Source organism: Strix uralensis, chromosome 9, assembly GCF_047716275.1.
Source record: "Strix uralensis isolate ZFMK-TIS-50842 chromosome 9, bStrUra1, whole genome shotgun sequence".
Taxonomy (NCBI): domain Eukaryota; kingdom Metazoa; phylum Chordata; class Aves; order Strigiformes; family Strigidae; genus Strix; species Strix uralensis.
The window spans coordinates 17,413,082-17,434,071 of record NC_133980.1 but is presented as its reverse complement, the minus strand read 5'-3'; the positions used below and the strand labels follow the sequence as shown (position 1 = coordinate 17,434,071).

Sequence of the window (20,990 nt, the reverse complement as noted above, 5' to 3'; positions counted from 1 at the left end):
ATTTTGTTTTTATTTTGTGCCTAATCTAAGATAAAAGAGTATTTACTAAATATCTTCTTTACTTTCTGTGCCACAGTTATTTGTTCAGCGTTTTCCATATATATAATGTTTTATTATAAGTCTACAGAGGCTGGATGGGAATGGATGCAAAACCTTATCTCTTTCTAACCTAGGGAGAGCATCCTCCCTCTGAGAACTGTTCTTGCTCTAACTGGTGTGGAGTACTGTGAGATCCTGATGATATTAAGCTCCATTTATTATTCTTAATGACCTATTACTGATAAGCCTAACTTTTAACTACATGGCCTTGGCGGAATGATACCCTATAGTTATATTTGGCAGTATTATTTGTAATTACTCTTCAGATTCTAGTACTAGTTTCTGAAGCAGGATACTGCATTAGTAGGTTCACTGATCTGCTCTTATATGTTTAGGATGGGAATTTGGGGAATTCTTTTGTTTCATTTCTACAATCATCTTTAAACATCTTCCTTGCCTCTTGATGTAGGCTACTATTCAAGAATTGATGATTCATTTGGATAAAAAGACAGAGAATTGTGAATAGCAACTATGTCTTTGTGTGTCACATTTTTTTCTTAAGTATTAGAGTACATGACTTTTCTCATCTAACAGACCTCTACACTTGAAGATATAATCTAGAGTGCAGTCTGTAGGGAGCTGAGATAAATGAGGCATAGAATGTGATTTGCTTGAACATTAAGTGTGAAAGGTCCAGTTTCTTAAATACAGAAAATGTCAGATACTTGCTGGTGGCATACTTTTTGAAAACAGTACAAAGGACCATCTTGTGGATAAAGCACAAGAAAGCTGCCATTGAATACAAGTTAGCTTCGAAGTGGCTGCAACCTTGGTACTTCTGCTGTGAGTAAATAATTGCCTGTGGTGAAGGGCTGCCTAATACCCTGCACTTGTATCTGTGAAATACATCAAAAAATTGCAGATGATGGATAATTGGAGAAAATTAACTTAGAGGAAAGTGGTGTTTATATGTGCCTTTTACATAGCACAGTGTGTGCGTGTGTGTATGTGTCTGTATGCACTAATAGTATGTGTAAAGGCCAGTGGAGATGAATATGTAGTATTAAGCACAAACAGGGTAAAGATCAATAATGTCAAAACCACAAAAGCTACAGCAGTTGGATGTGTTAGAGTACAAAGACTGAAAAGTGAAATCTTGCCGTCAAAGTAAATGTACAGAAACCCAAAGTGAGCCCATGGCTATTTGAATTTAAATCTCAGTTTCATAATTCATTTCAATGGGGCAGGTTTGCATCTCGCTATAATGTGATTCCAGCTGAAACCAACAACCGTTAGAGAAAATATTGTAGAGATTTCCAGTGTTCTCAGGACTACTAAGTTACATCCTTGCTGATGTTTCACTAATCCCACAACTGATATCAGCCAAAAAAAAAAAAAAGCAAAGTAAAACAAGTGAAGATTAAAAATCCTAAACTAAGATACATCTTCAGCTGTACTTAAATCTGAGACCTCAGGACACTTTATTTTATATGAAATTAAGTATTTGTAGTGAAAAGATACAAATAGTAATTTTTCAATGCACCTTAAAAATAACTCCTGATAAGAATCTGTAGGAAAGCAGAAAGTGGGTGGACTGGGGAAGTATCATCTGGCACCTCATACGGAGAAATGCTTTTTCAGGAAAAGTATTAGTCACTACATGAGTATGTGCTTCTGAGGATGCTGAATGTCTGTTCAAATTCTCAAACACTCAGAACTCTTCTCAAGTTAACCGGAGGCAAACAGGGGGTCAACACATCCTCTAAATTACTGTGAGTGAAGCAGAATTAAAAGTCAAAAGCTTGAAATAGATGCTTCAACTTGCATGATATTTTCATTATTTTAGGTGAATGAAAGTAGGTACCAAAACGTGTGGAAAGACAGGGCACTTATTGGAATCATGGTCATTATTTAGACGTTTAATGTGAAAGCTTTTGACAAAGGGCTTTTTAGCCCTTAATTATTTCCACAGACGGCACCAGGAGAAAGAGATGAGCTATAGTCAGCTGTTTAGTATTTCTTGCACTGTGCTACCATTTTGTACAAATGTCTCTTTTGAAGGTAGAAAATCCATTAATCGTGTAATGGAAACACAGCTGTGCAGTCACTGTAAAGATGGGATGTTGGCAAATGCTTTAGACTATTATAGTGCCTTATTTACATGTATTTAAGTGAGTATTGTGTGAGAATTTATTGTTAGCTACATACTTCTAAAAAGTTTTAACTGAGGCTTTTGTGCATTTTTTTAGCTGATATGGAATTTTGCAGATGATATCCCTAGAAAGAGCTGTGAGGGATCAGCAGTCATGCAAGAATCATATAAGTTAAAAAGGAGAGATAAGCAAAACATTTCAGAAGATATTTGACAACAGCAGTTTGGTTATGTCAGAAATCACACAATAGCTCAGATTCCTTAAGGCCTCCCATTGCCCCAGGATTCTCTGGGCAGGGCAAAAGCATTGCTGTTTGCAGGGGAAGCAGAAGCCTCAAAACATTAGTAAAACTGCTAGCTCCCAGACCACGCAGGCTTCTTTCAGTGAGGTCTGTGCACACTTGTGACAAAATGCTCGATGCTCTATAAAGATCACAATGTAACCTATCTAACCATGCAATAAATAGCTATCTTAATTTCTTTACCAAACACCATGTCCCCACAGTAAGAGCAGCTGTGAGCACACTGATGCATACTCATGGAAGTGTAAGGCAACAAAGGAACATATTAATAATATCCTCAACATCAAAAACTATGTAAATCTATGTGCTTAATAATTTTGCTGCATTCCGGTTTAGCAGTATAATGTGCTATGCATATAAATACAAAACAGACAATGCTTTCTACAGGTTCATTTCATAATTGGAGAATTTATTGATAAATCCTGTACTAAAATCACCTAACACAATAATGTGAAGTGTCAGTGTTTCAGACAAAGTTAGAGAAAATTATTACTGTTAGGACATAACTATATTTTAAGAAAGGATCTGAGTGGTTTTACTTATATTATCATGATATTTGGAACCTCTTAGTTTATAGTATAAGCCAAATCTCATTAAAGACAAGGCCTTTGGCTCATGACATAAAACTGTTAAATTAGTTTATCTGTATGAAAATTGAAGAAAGGCTTAAATGAAGACTCTTACCTTTATTTTTTATCTCTGTCAAAAGTTCTCAGATGAGAGAGTTGTGACTGACTACATGTTTAAGGGATCATTGTAATTGTCAACTTCTACAAAACGTGAAATTGAATAAGATATAATTTAAACTAAAGGTAACCATATATATTCTAAGTATGTGATGTTAAACTGCACTCTGCTCTGATTCAGCTCTACATGGTGATGATGCAAGAGAATATGTTCTGAGCCCAGGGTTAGGTTGATTTTGGTTTGCTTTTTCTCCCTGTGCATTTCACAGTTGCAGTGATGAGGAGGGTGGCAATAATTAGGAAGGGACTTGATCTGACAGTCTACATACTTAGAGGAAGTTGTCTTCACAAAACTAGATATGCTTTACAGAGGTGGGGTACAAGGCTGGATATTTGCATGGATACAGACTTAAAAACTAGAGGTAAGTGCCTAGCTACCCACACTAAGGATAAAAGTTTCAGAGGTCACTCTTCAAACCTCTTGTGCGAAGACGGAGAGAGACACAATAACATGATCTTCATAGTTATATAAACAGCTTTTTGATTCTGTGGTAGCTTACATAGCCCCATACAGTTTGACTCCACTGCACAGATGAAGACATAGAGTCTCATCTGTGATTCAGGGCACCTCTCAAAGAAACTGCAGCATGCGTCTCGGTTTGGAATTTCATTACATATTTCTCCATATGCCAATGAGATTTTGGCCTGTAAGTTTTAATTCCAGTCGGTATATGTTAGCTAACTGCTGGCATCTGCTACTGTTCTGTAAAGAGTAAACTATAACCTTAACAATCAAAGAACTTTATTAATATTTAAAGAAAATGTTTAATGTTTAAACAGATTGTAAAAACTTTAATGAAGCCATTTGGAAACTAGTTTGCATATGGCATTATGCTCCTTAGCCTACCAGCATCAAAAATGACATAATTTTTCAACAAGACGAGCTTCTCTGTAGAAATACTGCTTTCACTACAGTTCTGGGTTTCTTCAGGGTATGAATTACATTGAAGCATGTCTGTTTTCCAGTTCTAAGCTTAAGCAAAATGAAGGAAAGTTGTTTGGTTTTGTTTTTCAAGGGCAGTTCTCTTTTTCGTAGGTCCAAAATACTATTTTTATTCACAGGGGGGTGTGTGTGGAAGATCCTAGAATATAGTATTCCTTAGAAAATGCTGATGACAGAGAGACATATGCTTTGATGGGAACTAATGAGGCCAGAATAAATCTGCACATTCTCAATTAAGGAATCACTGAAGCAGGTATGCAAAAACAAGGAAAATGGAGATTAAAGAATGAAGTATAGAACTGAACACTCTAATGAGATTTCTGTATTGTGGATACCCAATATTTTCAGTATTATGGACAGGATAGCAGCTAATTTACGATATAAATCATAAATGATGCATCTAATTACTGATATATCATAGTTATAGTCTACTGTTATCAGTTTACTTGTAGCAATGTTTTCTAGCTGTTTACCATCCATCATGTAGCTCACAGCTAAAAGAGAGGAAACAATTAGAGCATTTCCACATAAATTTAAGGGGAGCTGCACTTAAAGAGACTGCAGATTAACATTCTTTTAGCATGGTTAAGTAATCAGGAACATCAGTCAGATAATGAGGGATTTTGTTAAGAAATTCAGATTGAAAGACGTGGTAGTATAATTCCTTTTGCAGAAATCAAGATTTTCTTGTGTTATGATTCTTCTTGTTAAACCCATACAGTAAGCAGCTTTAGTTTTCTTTATAGCATTATACTATTCTACAGGGTTCCATAAGATCTTATGGTGCATCTGGTCAAACAATGCACCTGGCATGTTTCCAGTCTTCAGCTTTTTCTGCTAAACACAGAAAATAGCTGTGTAGAGAACTGGAATTCATTGTATACTTCCTGTCAATTGCAATCCATTTTCAAGGTAATAATTATTACAAGCACTACGCATGTGGCGCATATTCAATTAGAGATAAGAAGGCAATTTATAAATGAGGGCAGCCTGTTTGTAACAGACCCAGTGGCTCTGTAGTGATGCATTGAGTTAGCAAGCTATGATGGTCCAGCTCAGGAATACAGGGCTTAGCCAGCACGCCTGTGACGCAGCTGGAGCTCCCTAGTGCCTCAGGAGGGAAAACTGGAAGTTATAAGGGAAAGTGCAGGACAAGAATGAGGGGTTGCTTCTCTTCAGGATACTTAGGCTAGAGCTGTAATGATAGCTAGTATGTAGAGACATGTGAGCTTCTGGACATTTAGAAGGGTCTAATATTGTGATTTCTGTTGTTTTCAATATAAGTTAGGCATCTCAAAGTTAGCAGAAATATCTACCTACAATTTCAGGTATCTACTCAACAGCTATATGCTAAATACAGTATAAGCTATTCTTCTAACTCTGTGCTCACAACCTTTTTATGCTTGTATTATTTTCTTCTCTTAGAAAAAGAAAAGGGACATTTCTCTGTCCTCCCTGATCATTTTGAGCAGCTGCAAAACAAAGGTTTTGCTATAGGCCTTGTCTCAAAAAAATAACACTATATATATATGTATAGAATATAAGAAAACAAAAGCAAGTTTTTCCTGTAACTTAACTCTTTTCCGGTGTTTATTTTAAGCCAAACTGGCTAAAACAAGGGCAAAACTATCCTAATACTATTCCAATACAAATAAAGCTTTTCAAATGCTATTTTATTTTGTTGTTGTTGTTGTTATCAGAACTAGATGCTTCTTCAGACCTTTCTACCAACCACTGTAAACTGGTCACCTGGACTCTTTCCTGAGCAGCACTGCCTGAAGTCCCAGTCTTTATTACTTTTGAGTCTGAACTTGCAGGGGTTCAAGGGGGAAGTTAGGGTTTTTTTGTTCAGCTGCAGAAAGGGAACTATGAGACAGAAGGAGACAGTGCCCATCAGACCTAACTTTTATGTGCGGTTTCCACTTTAAATGGAAGAACTTCATGCATGCAACATGTTTAATGCTAACTAGGAACTTGGACGTTATTGTATCTTTTAGGCAAGGATCTCTTGTACGCATTTTGAAGAGTGCCAGTCCTGAGTGACATGTATTAGTTAAAAAGAATTTCCAGTTTATCCTCAGACACAGTATTAGCCATCAAATATATCAGACAGATAATGGTGCTATATACCTCAAAAGATAATGAAAAAAAACATTCTAGTATGAAATTTTCCCACAGGCACTCTGATTGTGGTATGCTGGAAGAACAGATTCCTCCTGCACAGCACATATGCAAAGATGATTAGAATCTGGTACTGGTGGTAATCTTGTTTGAAAGATAACTTTCTTTTCTCTCAGTCTTTCTCTCTGCCAGTCATTTATGTAGAAACATCTGACCTCTTGCAGTGCCTTAAAGGTAATTTTTTTCCTAAGTAGAGTTCCTGAACAAATCACAACAGCTACCAATTAGGCTGCTCATTTCAAAAGGATGAGAATTATATTTTGTGGTGGTTGCTGCTTGCTAATTATCAAGGACATTTTGCTGCAAGTAGGGTTTTCCTCAGTCTAGAAATACTCAAAATTTTTAAAAGTCAAGAGACTGAATTGTAAGAGCCATTATATCCTGACATTTCTGTGGCCTTTTCTTCCTAGAAGTGTAAACTAATTATCTCTAAACAATCCAATGTCTGATAACAGAAAATAGTAGACATTAACTAGAGATAAATTAATATAGGCTATGTGCTTCAGAAATAAGCACAGCTCTAACTGTTTGGTCTCTTAAACACTCATACAAATAACAGGACCAAAGCCACAGGGCACACACATGTCCTGTGTGACTGTGAAGGGTTTAAGATAAGGGCACTAAACCCATTGCATTTTGTGCTGTTTCTCCCCCTGATTTTAGAGGGCTGCTTCTCCCAAATACAATATGGGTGCTAGGTATCTGGAGTGGGACCCCTCACAAACAGCAGACTGACACAAATTCGGCAGTAATAGTACACAGCAGTCTCTACTCAGCCACTCCCCTTCTCTCACAGAAGGATAAAACCAGTAGCTGCAGTTCCTGGCATGTGCTTTTAACAAACTTGTGAGAAATCATTCTGCTACTGGAGCAGAATTTGCAGTGCATTATTTTTTTTCTTATGAAAAGATAGCTGACTGAAGGATCCTATAAGATAGTCATTGTATCATGTATCTAGAGAAAGGAAATTTGTTGTTTCAATTCTGAGTGCAGGTCTGCTTGTATACAAGATATTTAGGCCAGCAGAAAAGCAGTAGAATTACTAGATCACAGTGATTGTGCTTCATTTGGATATAGTGAGCCAAAAACTGACTTCAGCCACCTCTTTGCCTTTAGTCCTACAATGCTCTTTTTACTAAACATTGTCTGATACTGTTCAGGAACACTCCTTTGATTCACTGATTTCCCCCCCCCCCCTTTCAGTAGATTTGGACATCTCCATTGTCATAATTTTTAAATTATACTCTCGGGTTTTGATTTGCTTCAGAAGTGAGTCTATAATTATGGATGGAACAGCATCAAGACTAAAGTCCATACTGAGGCTATTCGATGATATATCACAGTCAAGAGACTATAATGATTTGATTTACAGTTTTTGAGGAATTAAAAAATATGTTTCATGACTGTTTTGCCAGTCTGTTCAATTAATATAATTAGCATTAAATTGATATGCTTGTAAACACAATCCTTTTACACCAAACTGTCTTTGGAATACAGCTCAATTTATGATCCAGCAATCAGCCAATTGATCGCTAGCCTGTTTCTTTGTTGGAAAATGTATAGCTATATCATAAATGAGCTAAGCAAGTTTTGAAAACTTAATGTATTTTCAAGGGATTTCCAGGAGATATTAGCTGCTCCTCTGTGAAGTGATGACTTTTAATTATCAGAGATAATCATATCTGCTTTATAGTCTGGACATTAAAATTTGAAGCAATCAGTACTATGTCCATCAGCGAGCAAAGCCCCAAAGACTGGTCTGAACTTTCAGTCCTTCAACGCAAGTTAATTTGATCAAGCAGTCCTAGTAAGACTACATGCTTTGGTAAAGTTACTTGGAAGTTATGCAGCACTGAATTCTCTTGTTTAACCTTTACCCTGTTCTCTAGCTTGTGTAAAACCTTGGAGGTGAAGGGCTGCTGAAATCTTAATGCGACATCTTGTGCATACTGCACGCCCAGTGCAGCTGAACAATCAGGCCAGAAGCTTTTGTCTATAAGGCAGGTGTTCTCTAATGGGTTTGCTATCAGGATCAGCAAAAAATGTGAGTAACTGTTTAACTTGTAATGTGGTTAGAAAGGCTATTACACCGAATTTGAGAAAGAAACCTTCAGGAGCTTGTCAGACGCAACTGTTTCAGAAGTGGCTATGCAAACAAGGGTTAGATTGGTGGAATGAATGGCAGTGTGTGATGAACTCTCTTGCTGGCTGGACATGCTTTCCTGTGCCTTCTAGTAATTCTCTGGCTCTATTTCCATAGGAGATGCATTTCAAAATTCCCTTTCCAGAATTTATAACCTGCTGGCACTGTATTTTGCCTGAAAGCGGAATTCTCCATACCCTTGTGCACTTAACCAAAGAGAGGTATTGACCTGTTCCCCGGTCTCTTTGTTGTGGCTGTTCCCTGGAGTCAAAGGAATGTAACCAGAAAATGATGTAACTCATAAGTATGATGGGTAACATTTATAGCCATTAGAGAAAGTGAGAAGCCTCTCTTAATACTCCACCACTAGGAAACTGTGTTGGTCTTAGCTTGGCATTTGAGTGAAACGGATTGGGCAGAGAGAAAAAAGTAGCAAGAAATGTCTTCTCTTTCTGTAGAAAGCAGTATTGTCCATGCATCCCTTTCTAGAGCTGATCTGTAGGGATTTACAGTCTGCCTGCGTTCAATGAACCAGTAATTTCTATTTATCTAGCAACACCCTGCCCAGCCACTGATTTAACTGTAGCTGAGCAAATCAACCCAACCCAACTGTACACCTGAAGAATGTAACGTAAAATCTGAACTATAATGTCCCAAGATTTAGGAGCAACTGTTGTTTGCCTGTACTATAACGTGAGGTTATGCTAGCAGTTGAAAATAATTCTACGGAAAGCTGCACAGAATCAAATAGCTTTCGATCAGGTCCTTGCAGTTTCATCTTCTCCTTCACTAAAGATATATTGGATAAATTAAACTTTAAACGTATGAAACTCAGGAGCACTCTGTTTGACCTAACCTTGTTGCCATGGATGGCAGTGTCAATTTTAATGTTAAAATCACTATGATCATAGGTCAATGATGATGACTTAAAAATACTGCCATAAGACATCATTCATGTTAAAAACAAACAATAAAAACACACAGAGAGAATGTTTATAAATACTTAGTGAGAACTGGGATAATTGGATTGAATGAAAACTCTCTAAAGCCTTCATTTTCATTAAATCTTTGTTATCTTCCTTATGACTGTTAAAATTATCCATTGTTTGTGACAAGATTTGTGTTACTTTATACTTTCGGATTCTGTAAGTTTCAGGTGCTTGAAATCTAATATTTCTCTTTCATGGACTGTTAAACAGTGATTGACTGGATAATATAGGATACATGGGGACTAATAATTACATGCCATCTTTTAACAGGCATTCTTAATAGAGGTTCTTAAATTTTCATTTAAGAACTGTAGATAAATTTTCATTTTATATCAATATCTAAAGAAAATCATACTAGTCTTTTTTTTCTTACCTATTTTTTAGAGTAAATGATGAGGTATTATGAGAAATGCAGAACTTGGCTTCATGGCCAGATATACCACTGCTATCATTGTATATTGAATTTTACCATCAAGCTATGAAATTTTAACACCCAGTAAAAAATGTAAAGAAAATTACGCAAAGCAGCAGAGAAAAAGCATTTGTTTAAAAACAGATGCCACAATTTCACAATCTGATTTACAGCTTTAAATCTAATTTCCAGGGTTTTTGTTAGCTTTTAGCTTCAGCCTTAACTCACTGTTTTGTCAGTGTGCATTACAGCTCACCAGTCCTTATTGAAAGATTTGTCATATAGCAACAAAAGAGAGAGACTGCTTTGGAATATTTCTATAAGCAAACTGAAAAGCTCTTGATTTTGGCCAGTAATGAGTAATAAAAACGAGTTAGATTGGAAGTGAAGCTGTCTATCTGAGCAACAATATTAATTTAAAATTCACTGAAGTCATATATGATTATGAGAATGCCAAGTGTGTGGCTTAGTAAATTTGCTTGAAGAGAATTCTTGGGGGGATAGAAAGAAAAGGCAGTAGAGGTCTTGCTGAAACAGCTGCATATGAAAGGGTAATCTTTGGATTAGAAAATAAATTAGAAGAATTCAAAGGAATTTAACAACAATTTTTGAACCATATCGTAAGGGAGGATGAGGATTAAGAGTTTATGGGGTGAGAGAAAAACAGAATAGAAGGGGTGCATAAAACTCATAGCTCCATAGAGAAACATAATCCCTCTTCTGTGTGTACAAGGGTAAATTCAGTTTATTTTCACTATTTTGTTTTGAACTGTTGAATGGGAGGGAACAAAAGAGTAAACATGAACAAACCCAGTATGCATTTAAAATAAATGTTAGTTAATTCTGTAGTTGAAAAAGGTTCATATGTAATCAAAAATACCACGGCCTGCCTCCTGCTCTCTCTGAGGCTATGTATCACTAAATCATGCAGATGAATCCCTGAAAAAGCCTTGTATTCAAAATGTAACAGTTGTATGCAAGAGTAGTAATGACATATGCAGTTCAGTATTTCTGCAAAATAGAAACAATTCTATAGTGGATATAAATGTTATTCCCTTATGATACAGTTATCAGCGAAAGGTTCTCTTCTCTGATGGAATACTTTTTGAAAGCATCAGCCTCTGCTGGTATGAAGAAATGCAATTGAGAAGACTTATCCTATTCAGTAGCTAGCACTTTATTCTGGAAGTACTGACCAGAAACTTTTTTGTGATTTAAAATCTAAGAGAGTCTGACAGTTGAACTGATACTGTGGCCGGTATTTTTTCTATCAAACTGTTTTTGATAGAAAATTGGATTTTTTATTAAACTGAGATGCTCAAGAAGCAAAATTTTCTACGTAAAATTTCCAATGCTTGAAATAGAGGAATTGCTGAAAAAGGTACCAGATCGAATCATGAAAATTATAGTCTTGGACCATATGTTTCCATTTTGTTCTAGGGGATAGATTTTCTACAACCTGGGGTTCTTGGGACATATGAGTCAACATTAAAAGGGAAGAAAATGGCATTTAAATGACTTCTCATGGGATAGTGGTGAGGTAGTCTAAAATTACTCCTTGTGCTGAAAAGTATTTGAACATTGCAATGCCATATATCTAGTACTGAGAACAGCCCCAAGTTTTAAAACGGAATTAAAATTGTAGTAGTCACCTGTTCAAACAAAAAACAGATGACCAGATTTCTCTTGTCTCTAAATTCTAAATAACACAGTGCAAAAAAATCACTATCTTTTCAATTTTGTCAGATTTTTAATGAGGCAGAAATGAAACGTCATCGCTCAAGTCTGTGATTCAGACTGCAGTTTACACAGTCCCTTTGCAAAAATCCACATGGATCCATTCTCTCAGACCACTTCTCTCTTATTTATGAGAGCTCTTTCATTGCCTTAACTTCGTAGCATTTTTGTATGGAAGTTAGCATGAACTGCTATTTCCTTACCCTTCATCTCCCTGACTGACATTTCAGGTCTCTTGGGAAGAACAGATTCTTACATTTTTTGCTTATCCAGAGGATTGTTATTGTCTTCCTAGCAAAATCTCCAGTCTTTCCCCTAATGAAGACATAAGCCTCTTCCTTTGCATTAATAAAATCCCATCCAGCTATATTCCAGTACCTCTGTCCATTCCTTACACCAGTTGAAGACACAAAGTCAGTTATTTCCAAGCCCTACCTGTTTAGTTCTCATTTTGGAATCTGTTGACAGATTGTTGTAGGTATAATGGGCCTGTGTGACTCCACAGAAAAGGACTGCAACAATACCTGAAATTCAAAGAAAAACCGGTTAGCTGCTTCTGTTTTCTTAGCTTTGTCAAAAGGCTGCATAAAAAAGCTAATTAGACTGCTAACAGCATTTTATAACAAAAGAACTTTAAGATATGTTTTATAAGAGCATCTTTCAAACAAACTAGCATTTTTTTTCTTTGCTAAATATCATAAAGGTCTTGAATCTTCTACCTGGTCCATCATGCATTCATAGTATTTCCACTGTTGTGTATTTGGCCCAAAACTGTAGAAAATTTGTTTGAATTAATACGTGGTAACATCTGACCATAATCTGACTGACAGTTAGGCAAGGCTAACATAATTACAATATGAAGGACTTCAGACCATTTTGGCAGAGGCTGAACTGGAGAGGAAAAAATAATTTTGTTACGTTTAAATGGTTTGAGAACACTTAGTACTGAATGACTGCAACAGGGGAAAGTCTTTTCAGTCTGTGCCTGATTGTTAGCCTTAGCATAAGCAGTGTGTAACAATGTGTAAGATGGACAGTAGCACATTGCTTAAAAGTGATGCTCTGGCAGGTGTAAGCTGCATTGCCCAGAATGACTAGGTCAATGACTATAGCCATGTGGCAAGTAATTACACTTCCTAGCTCACTAGAATCATTGGCTATAGTCAGTGTAATGCAGTATTATAATTAAAGTAGCTGATAAGATTGTAACTGCAATTTCCTGTCAGGTCTGGACACCGATAAGGCAGAAGGAACACAGGGAGGAACACCCAGGGAGAAAATGGAAAACCAAAAATAAGTGTCCATCAGTAGTCATATGTAAATGCCCATGGAGGAAGAAAGCTCTATGCTTTTCTTAAACTTGGGGCATGTCTACGTAGTTAATTAATTACACAACAGCTCAGGGCTTGTTCATGTCCATTCTGATCATCATTCCCCTGAAAACCTCCACACACACTTCCTGAAGTGTGTGGAACGTGCAAGTTCTGCTGTGTTTCTAGATGCACACCACGTGAGCAACAACTGGTTTTGCACAAAGCCAGCCTGCAATGTGGTCCCCGCATGCCTGTGGTCTCTGGGGTTCACATACAGGCAGTTTTCCACCATACACTCCACACTGCTTTAGTTCTTGTGCCTTTCAGTCCTTCTACCCACTGACTCCTGTCTAAGAGCTACAACATGCCCTAATTAGCATTTTAGTTCTGATTCCTCATGGGCTGCTCTGCAAATTGTTAGGTAATTTTCAACTCATAGGCTGCTCACATATACTGAAATAACACTAATGAATCCAAGGAAACACATTGAGGCAACAAAGCAAGCAAAAAGATACCTGTCCAGGTTTAGGCAATAGCCATCCTTGCAGTGTGACTGTGCAGCAGCTTTCTAGGCATTTCTTGGGTTAGACCAACATGCAGTGAAACATATAAACCAGTTCTACTGGAAGTAAAGAGCCTGAAGTAGAATTGTGAAAGTAATCCCAGCTTGTACCTTCAGTCCTGAATTTGAAACTGGATAAGGCTTCCTCTATCTTCTCTAGGATGGTTACTCCTGAGTTTACAAAGGCCAGCAAGAAGAGGCTCAGTAAGGGGGCAGAATCCACAGTGCTGCAGGCTTTAGCACGGCAAACCCAATATAAAACAATCTGCTACTTTAAAAGTATTAATAGAAGCAGGCCAGGCTTCACACAGTCACAGGAAAAACTGGATGGTAATGTACTGAACAAGTGTCAGGTGAAAGTGCCGGTGCCTTGATAGGTTCTTTAACAGGCTTATCCAAACCTCTAAAGGTTTGTATTTTAACAGCAAGAGGGCCCTGGAGGTAGGTGAAATATCTCCTCCCCCCAAAACATGGCGTGGATAAGGAAACAAAGTAAAAATTTAGACAATGCTGAAACTGTTTCATCTGGGGGAGTGTGAGTGTGTGGGAACAGCACATTGCCACATACCAGTTAAACTAATTATTACCTTACCATGTCTTTCTCAAGTTTCTGACTCTCTTTGGATTGTTAGCTGTGAAAATGTTGTCCAACAAAATCCAACTTTCTTTACTTGTAAGCCCCTCTTGTTTCTGGGAAGAACTGAGGCCTGATATTAATACGCATTTGATGGAAGAAAAAAGTATGGAGTAAGAAATTCTGAGATGAATTTGGCACAAGGGATAACTGCCATCAGAAAGAAAATGAGAAAGTGAATCTTTTTTTCCTACAAACCGCTGTGGACATTTTCCTTCCTTCTGGGTTCTCTTTATATTGCAAAGAAGTAGTACCTGTACTACTTCTCCAGAACACAGTCTTTGTAGCCAAGAGAAATTCCACTTTGCTTTAACTGCTGTGTCTTTGTTTTTTTAATATTTATGTTATGTCTGTTTTGATATTTATTCTTTTCTAACTATGCTAAGACTTTTCTTCAAAATGTGGGTAGTAGTGAGATTATTGTCACTGCCTAAATACATTCCAGGAAGTTCATGTTTTCGTTAGGTCAAATTGTTCTCTTAAATGTGTCTAAGTCTTTTTTCTCAGTAACTGTATTTGATTCTGCAGAACTGATCTGGGGTGTTTAAAAATTCTCAAGGCATTAATAATATGCAATTGGATGCTCAAACAATAAAATTTCAGTTAAAAAATATAGCCAATTAGTAATGTTGCTAAGTATCACTAGCTCCAGGCTTTGTAACAGAAATGGAGATAAGGGTTCCTGAGTCACTTTTTTCTACATGAATCACCATCATGCCAAGTCTTGCATTTTAAAAATTGACTATTAAATTCAACTATGATTACAAAATGTTTTTTGATTGCTAAGAAACTGTTAATTATGGGTAGTGGGAGAACTGAGTGACATGAGGAATAAAATGGCCTAAATCTGATTTTACAATAGGAATAAATGATCTTAACCATGCAATTATGAAAGTGTAGAAACCAGATACCCTGTTTCCAGGGAAGTCTGGGGGAATGCAGTGGAATATTTCAATTGCTACAATTGAAGGCTTAATATGTACCAGCCATGGCTCTCACAATGAATGGTTCATTAAAAGGCTTGGAGAAAATTGTTTGTAATGCATTTCCATAAAAATGATTACTTAAGAGTAATGACCAATTACATGTTAATGCAACTACAAAGGAAAGAGAAGTACTGAAAGAGGCAAACAGAACTTTTTAGTTAGAAGGAAAAAGCAATCTGGATTTCTTTGTAAGACTATTAATGCTGGATTTTGAAGTTAGCTGAGCAGCAAAATACTGTATGAACTGTGTATGGCACATAAATTGGGTAGTTAAATTTTTGCAGGCTTTCTTTCACAGAGAAACAGATAAGACCAAATATCATAATAATGGAATTGTAAACAAAAAGTATTAGATGCAGGGAGGCAGATGAAGTGAGATGGTCCTTAGTGCTCAGTGCTTTAATTTCACGGTTTTGGAGATTCACCTCACTTTTTCAGTGCCATTACATTGTTTCATTTTTAAGTGGCAAATTTAGCAATTACGGAGATACTTAGTACTACAATTTCTGAACAAAACCCTAACCTAAAGTAAACAGGGAAGTTTGGAGTTGAAATGGGTCATCAGTTGTTACGTGCAGTACAGCTGCCTATGTTTATTAATAAAGTTACTGAAATTTTTCACTTAATATAAAAAATGAGAAACTTCACGGTAAAATGTTTATAGTCACTAGTAAACTTTCAGCTGCAGCTTGGCCTCTTTGAGGAGGTTTTATTAGAAATGAAATTCTACCATTTTAACTGTTTTTTTTTTTTTTTTTCTCTCCTTATATAACAGAAAAATAGTGGTAGCTTGTTATCTGTTAATACAATTAGAAAACTTATTCTTACATTAGTTTTGCTGAATACTTGTAGTTGAAATTGTTGTTAGGACAAAAGCTAGCAATATCAAAAGATAATATAGGATAAAGGAGTAACATCATCTGAAATATTTTGCTGATAGTGTGAGCATTAATTTATAAGTGTTAATCTCAAAATAATTCCTATATTGTCACTGAGAGACAATAATCTTTTTTTGGATCATTTCACAAATATGCAAAAGGAAATGGACCCTTGCTTTTCAATATCTGGTGCTAAGAGAAAAACTGGAAGACAGTCTGTCTTTTGTCAGAGAAAGGCAGCATGTGCAGTGTGCTTTTATTGCAAACCTGGAAGTGACTGGCCACAATTTAAACTTTAGATTTTTCTAATCTGAGAGAATAAAACTGACATTATGTCTCTAGCTGTCAGGTCTTCTAGTAGTAAAAAAAGGAATTTAGAAAAAAACACCCCAAACCTCTACCTTCTGGGGAAACAAGGGAGTGGATAAAATGTGTAACTTCATTTGAAAAGATCTATAGGTAAACTGACTGATTTTCATTCCAGCTTTGAAACATTCCAGAGCTTCAGGGATGCCTCTCTAATGATGCACAAGATACTGCAAATTCCACGGTAAAACAAGCAACGGGAACTGGTCTTTTATCAAGGCAGTGAAATTGTGGAAAAGAGAACAATGAGGACTGGGTAATAGAGAAATTATTTAAATCAGATAACATTTACTTTGGAGTCTTGTTTATGGCAGAATATTTCCACAGCACCTACTGGACACATCCCAGTGCAGACAGGAAATGTGAGTGGTAGGAAATAAGGCACTGTCTTCTGCATCAAATAGTTGCAGTAATGAGGCTGTAAACCCAGTAGCAACAAATATCCCTATTCAGTCTGTTTTCACTGAGAGTATGAAGGTGATTAATAATTTTCTTGATACTAAAGCAAAGATTTAAGGCCTCTTTCACCAGACCTGCACCAATGCCGAACCAAAGCTGGTGCTTTGTTCATGAAACTTTCATCTCTGGAGTTGTCTGAGGTTGATTTTTACATTGAAGTGACAGAAAGCAACAAAGGACAGAGCTGAGGGAATTTTTTAGGCCCTCATCTGAGGACTTATCACTGGTATTGCACCTGGCTGCTTCAGCTGAGATCTGCTTCAGTCTTGTACTTTTGTAATGCCAAATGAATTGCTGAATTCAATTCAGATTGGAACTCCTATGGTGAGACATAACAGGTTTTATTCTAGATGTGCCAAGTGCTTATCCTGTTTATCCTGAACCTATTCAATAGTAATAAGACTCCACTATTTCCATTTTATGCAACTGATCGTTGATCTCAGCCTAATGCCATGCTGGAATATGTACTTTTCTCTAAAAACAATCATCTTTCTCTTCTTCCCTTACTGTCTTAAAAGGCTGTACCTACAACAGGACCTAAATGCGCCAGGCCCAAGCACTGACTCAAGTGTGTGCATAGTCTGGTCAAGTGTTGCTGTTGAAAGGGTGAATGGGTAACTGAATATGCACAGAGTGGCTTATAGGTCACCAAAGTATGTCTAGAGCTTCCTCTAAAGTACAGGATCTACCTGACATTACCCATCTTAGAATACTACATAGATCATCCAGAGCCATTTATGAAGTCCTACAGCCAAGTAATGGATTAGTAATTTGTAGCAAACTAGCCCATTTATCATCCATCTCTGCACAGCAGTGCAAATGCCATCTTCTTATCTATGAAGAGCCTGTTTTCCTAATTAGACCCAAATTTCTTCCTAGGAGTGGCAGAACTACAGCTTAAGAGAGTTAAGGTCTCTTTTCTTTTGACCTAGAAGCCAAGATATCCCTTCTCCCTCATTACTGGGGGGAGTCTGCCTACTTCTCTGCATGACACAACATGGCACAATACTTATGAATAAAGCAAATAAAACCACAAAGTTTAGAATCTAAAGCCCAGAATAACTTCCTTTTATAAAATAATGTCAGCTCAGTGAACTAAAGCCAATCAGGTACCAACCTGCATTGTGCTCAGAGTGCTCAAGAAATGTTTTGGTAGATCCCTTCTGATTAAAGAAGAACTGGTCACAACATTTTATAAAAGCAATGAGGTAGATGATGGATCCAAGAAAAATTACAGCAAATGGACAGGAACAGTGAACAACCACGAGAATAAATGCACTTTGTCATCAGTACTAAAGGAACTGGAAGTTGGTGACGTGTTCTTACTATGTTCTAAACAGAAAGGCAGCACAAAAGTGTTCCAGTGAGAGACCAGATCTTTGGACTTGTCCTGGGTACATCAGTCATAATAAACTGCTTATTTATTTTTGAAGGAAAAGCTTTCTCACCAGGTAGACTGTTCTCTCCTGTGAGCCCTTGAATAAGGCAGGTGTCAGACATATCATGAAATGTTCAGACAACAATTGCTCAGGGTAAGGAAGCAGCAGTAATTTATTATCACAAGCTATTTCCTTTATAATGATCAGAAAACAATAATTTTGGGCTGGGTTCTGAAAACCAGTAAAGGAACAAAGATGATCCCCTCCAACATTTTTTCCTTCAAGATGTATTCTCTTTCTTAGCTTCATAGCACAGGTCTTTGGCATGTAAAAATCAGAGGTGATTTGCTGTAATTTTGATGCTTTTACACTGATAAATTCTGTATGACTTTGAAGTATGTGTTGATTGAATGCATACATGCAAATTCACATACATATATTTGTGTGCATTTTTGAAGGTATATTAATCTCTTTATTTGAATATCTATTTAGTTCACACAGCTGTAGATAGAGAGGGTCTAAATGAGGTGAACATTAAATGCCCATATACATTATGGAATCTTTCACAGACTAATGACTGAGTAATCATTTAAAAAATAGCAAATTCTGTTAATTATAAAGCAAGAGAACAAGCAATTAATAAATGCAAGATGTACTTTACTCATTTATTTTGACAAGTATTTAATTTAAATTTTTTATGATTTTTTTTTCATAGCCTACTAGTAAATACTCTGTAACGAAGTTTGAAAATGAAAGCAACTATATTAACACTGACCTTACTATAGCACTCTGTTATTACAGCTTTGCTCAGCAGTCAGGACTGATACACTTCAGGGCAAATCAGAAAGTGCACAAATTAAGATTCTACAGTATAAGAATCAATTTACTGTGCACATGTCACAGCTTGATGATATAGTTTATAAGATTAATAACCATAACACTGATTTATAATTTACAGTTATCAGCATAACAATAATTGTGTAGTCATCCCAGATTATTTAGATTTGCTGGTTTAATCACATCTATTTTTCAACCAGGGTCAGGCCCATATATTGTGTGTTATGTATCTTGCGGTAGAGGAAAAAAAAATTACAAAATGTTGACCTGTACTACTCTCCATTTACATTTTCTTTAAAAAATCTGCAAGCTAAACAAGTGCGCTCTACTACCTACTATACCTACACAAAACCAATATAGCATGTTATTTATAAATTATGACATATTTCAATATTAGATCTCAAAAGGCTCATAGTGATTGAAGAACTAGTGTAAAAAGCATTATATGAATAAAATGATTTTGCAGTTACATTATTTAATAACTATGGGGAAATACTGATGTCTAGTGCTAATCCTCTGAAGTTCACTTAGAAGGAATGAACAGAGGAGACACGATATCCAAGGAAAGTGAAGATGAATATAGGCGCAAATGTACAATGGATTGAGTTAACTTTTGAAGCAAGTCTACTGAAGTCAAAGACTTCAAACTAGCAGTTTAGTTCATTGAATGGAGTGGTCCAGCAGTGTCATTGCATGATCTTGATGCTCTCTTTAATGGTAATGATGGATTTTGAGAATAGACATACTTGGCTGTGAAACCAGATGATGTATGCATTAAGACAGACAAAGGGCAAAGCAAGTAAGCTGGGAAAGACCAGAAATGATAGAGTATGGATTAAGAGCTGAGTGTGTTCTGACAGATGACTGACTTTTCCCTGGGCTCCCTGCACCTTCTGCAACAGGTGCTTTGTACATAACACACCCATGTGGGAGACTGCACCCAATAACTGCATTTTACACAGATTTCCTTAGCATAGGTATGAGAAATCAGAGCCACCTCTGAAATCTATACCTGCAACAGAACCTAAGTCAGCTGAAAGTTTCTTAATCAATGCAGTAATTCTCCTTCTGCACTGGATGTTTAAAGTCATATTTTGAAAGGAAGGAAGTTGGAGCTGTTTCAGAGGAGTCTGAGAGAAGATGAAAACAACATCAAAACTGGTTAAACCAAGTAACTAAAAATACCCACTCTAAAGTGTAATGTTAGTGCAATACTAATAAAGTCAATGCATTTATAAAACACACCATTGAACTTCTGAAGCTACAAGAAAGGCTCCATGAGTTCCACTCTAACAGCTTCTGACACAAGCCTTTCACAGAAACTAAATGACAGACTCAACTGATTAAACTTTGCCTCCTCACAGCAGTTTAATTAAACAATTTCCACCTGAAACTCAGAACACACCCATGAAAAAAAGGCTAGTGACAGACCTGAAAGGGCTTGATATGTTTTCCTTGGAATTTGTGTGTTGGCAGAGCAGTTTTCTTTTATATGCCTATATAATTTCCTTTATTTAGAAGAAATAGATAAATTTTCCAACAATTTTCTATTTTTTTCCCTTAAATTGGAACTTTACTTTGATTTCACTCTTTCTCTGGGTCTCCCTCTGTCCATTTAAAATTCCTTAACATGGCTACTGTAAAAATCATCTGTGGTGTTCAATAATTAAATCTTTTATTTCAGATATTTTATATATTGCAAAAGAAAAGAGAAATGAAACACTCTTCAGAGTGACTATCAGGAGACACTATGCTGTCTGTCATCACATTTGCTGTGTGCAAAAAAGACATATGCCAATTATTTTTTTTTTCTGGAGATACAGTCTGTTCCTATGCCCAAGAAATGGAAATTACCTTTGGTGCAGCACCTGAGGCTCTGAAAGATATTAGGGTTTCCCTTACAAATCCACTTTTTGGGTATAATGTATAATT

General features: G+C 36.5%; 1 protein-coding gene across 1 annotated transcript in view; it reads right to left on the bottom strand.

The window, feature by feature from the left end:
* The window catches only part of SLC9A9 (solute carrier family 9 member A9), a 206,658-nt gene that overhangs the window by 99,131 nt on the left and 86,537 nt on the right, over nucleotides 1–20,990 (bottom strand). Inside the window, exon 9 of the mRNA XM_074877559.1 lies at nucleotides 12,080–12,168. Within this exon, the coding sequence (XP_074733660.1) occupies nucleotides 12,080–12,168 (89 nt within the window). The remainder of the gene's footprint in view (nucleotides 1–12,079; nucleotides 12,169–20,990) is intronic.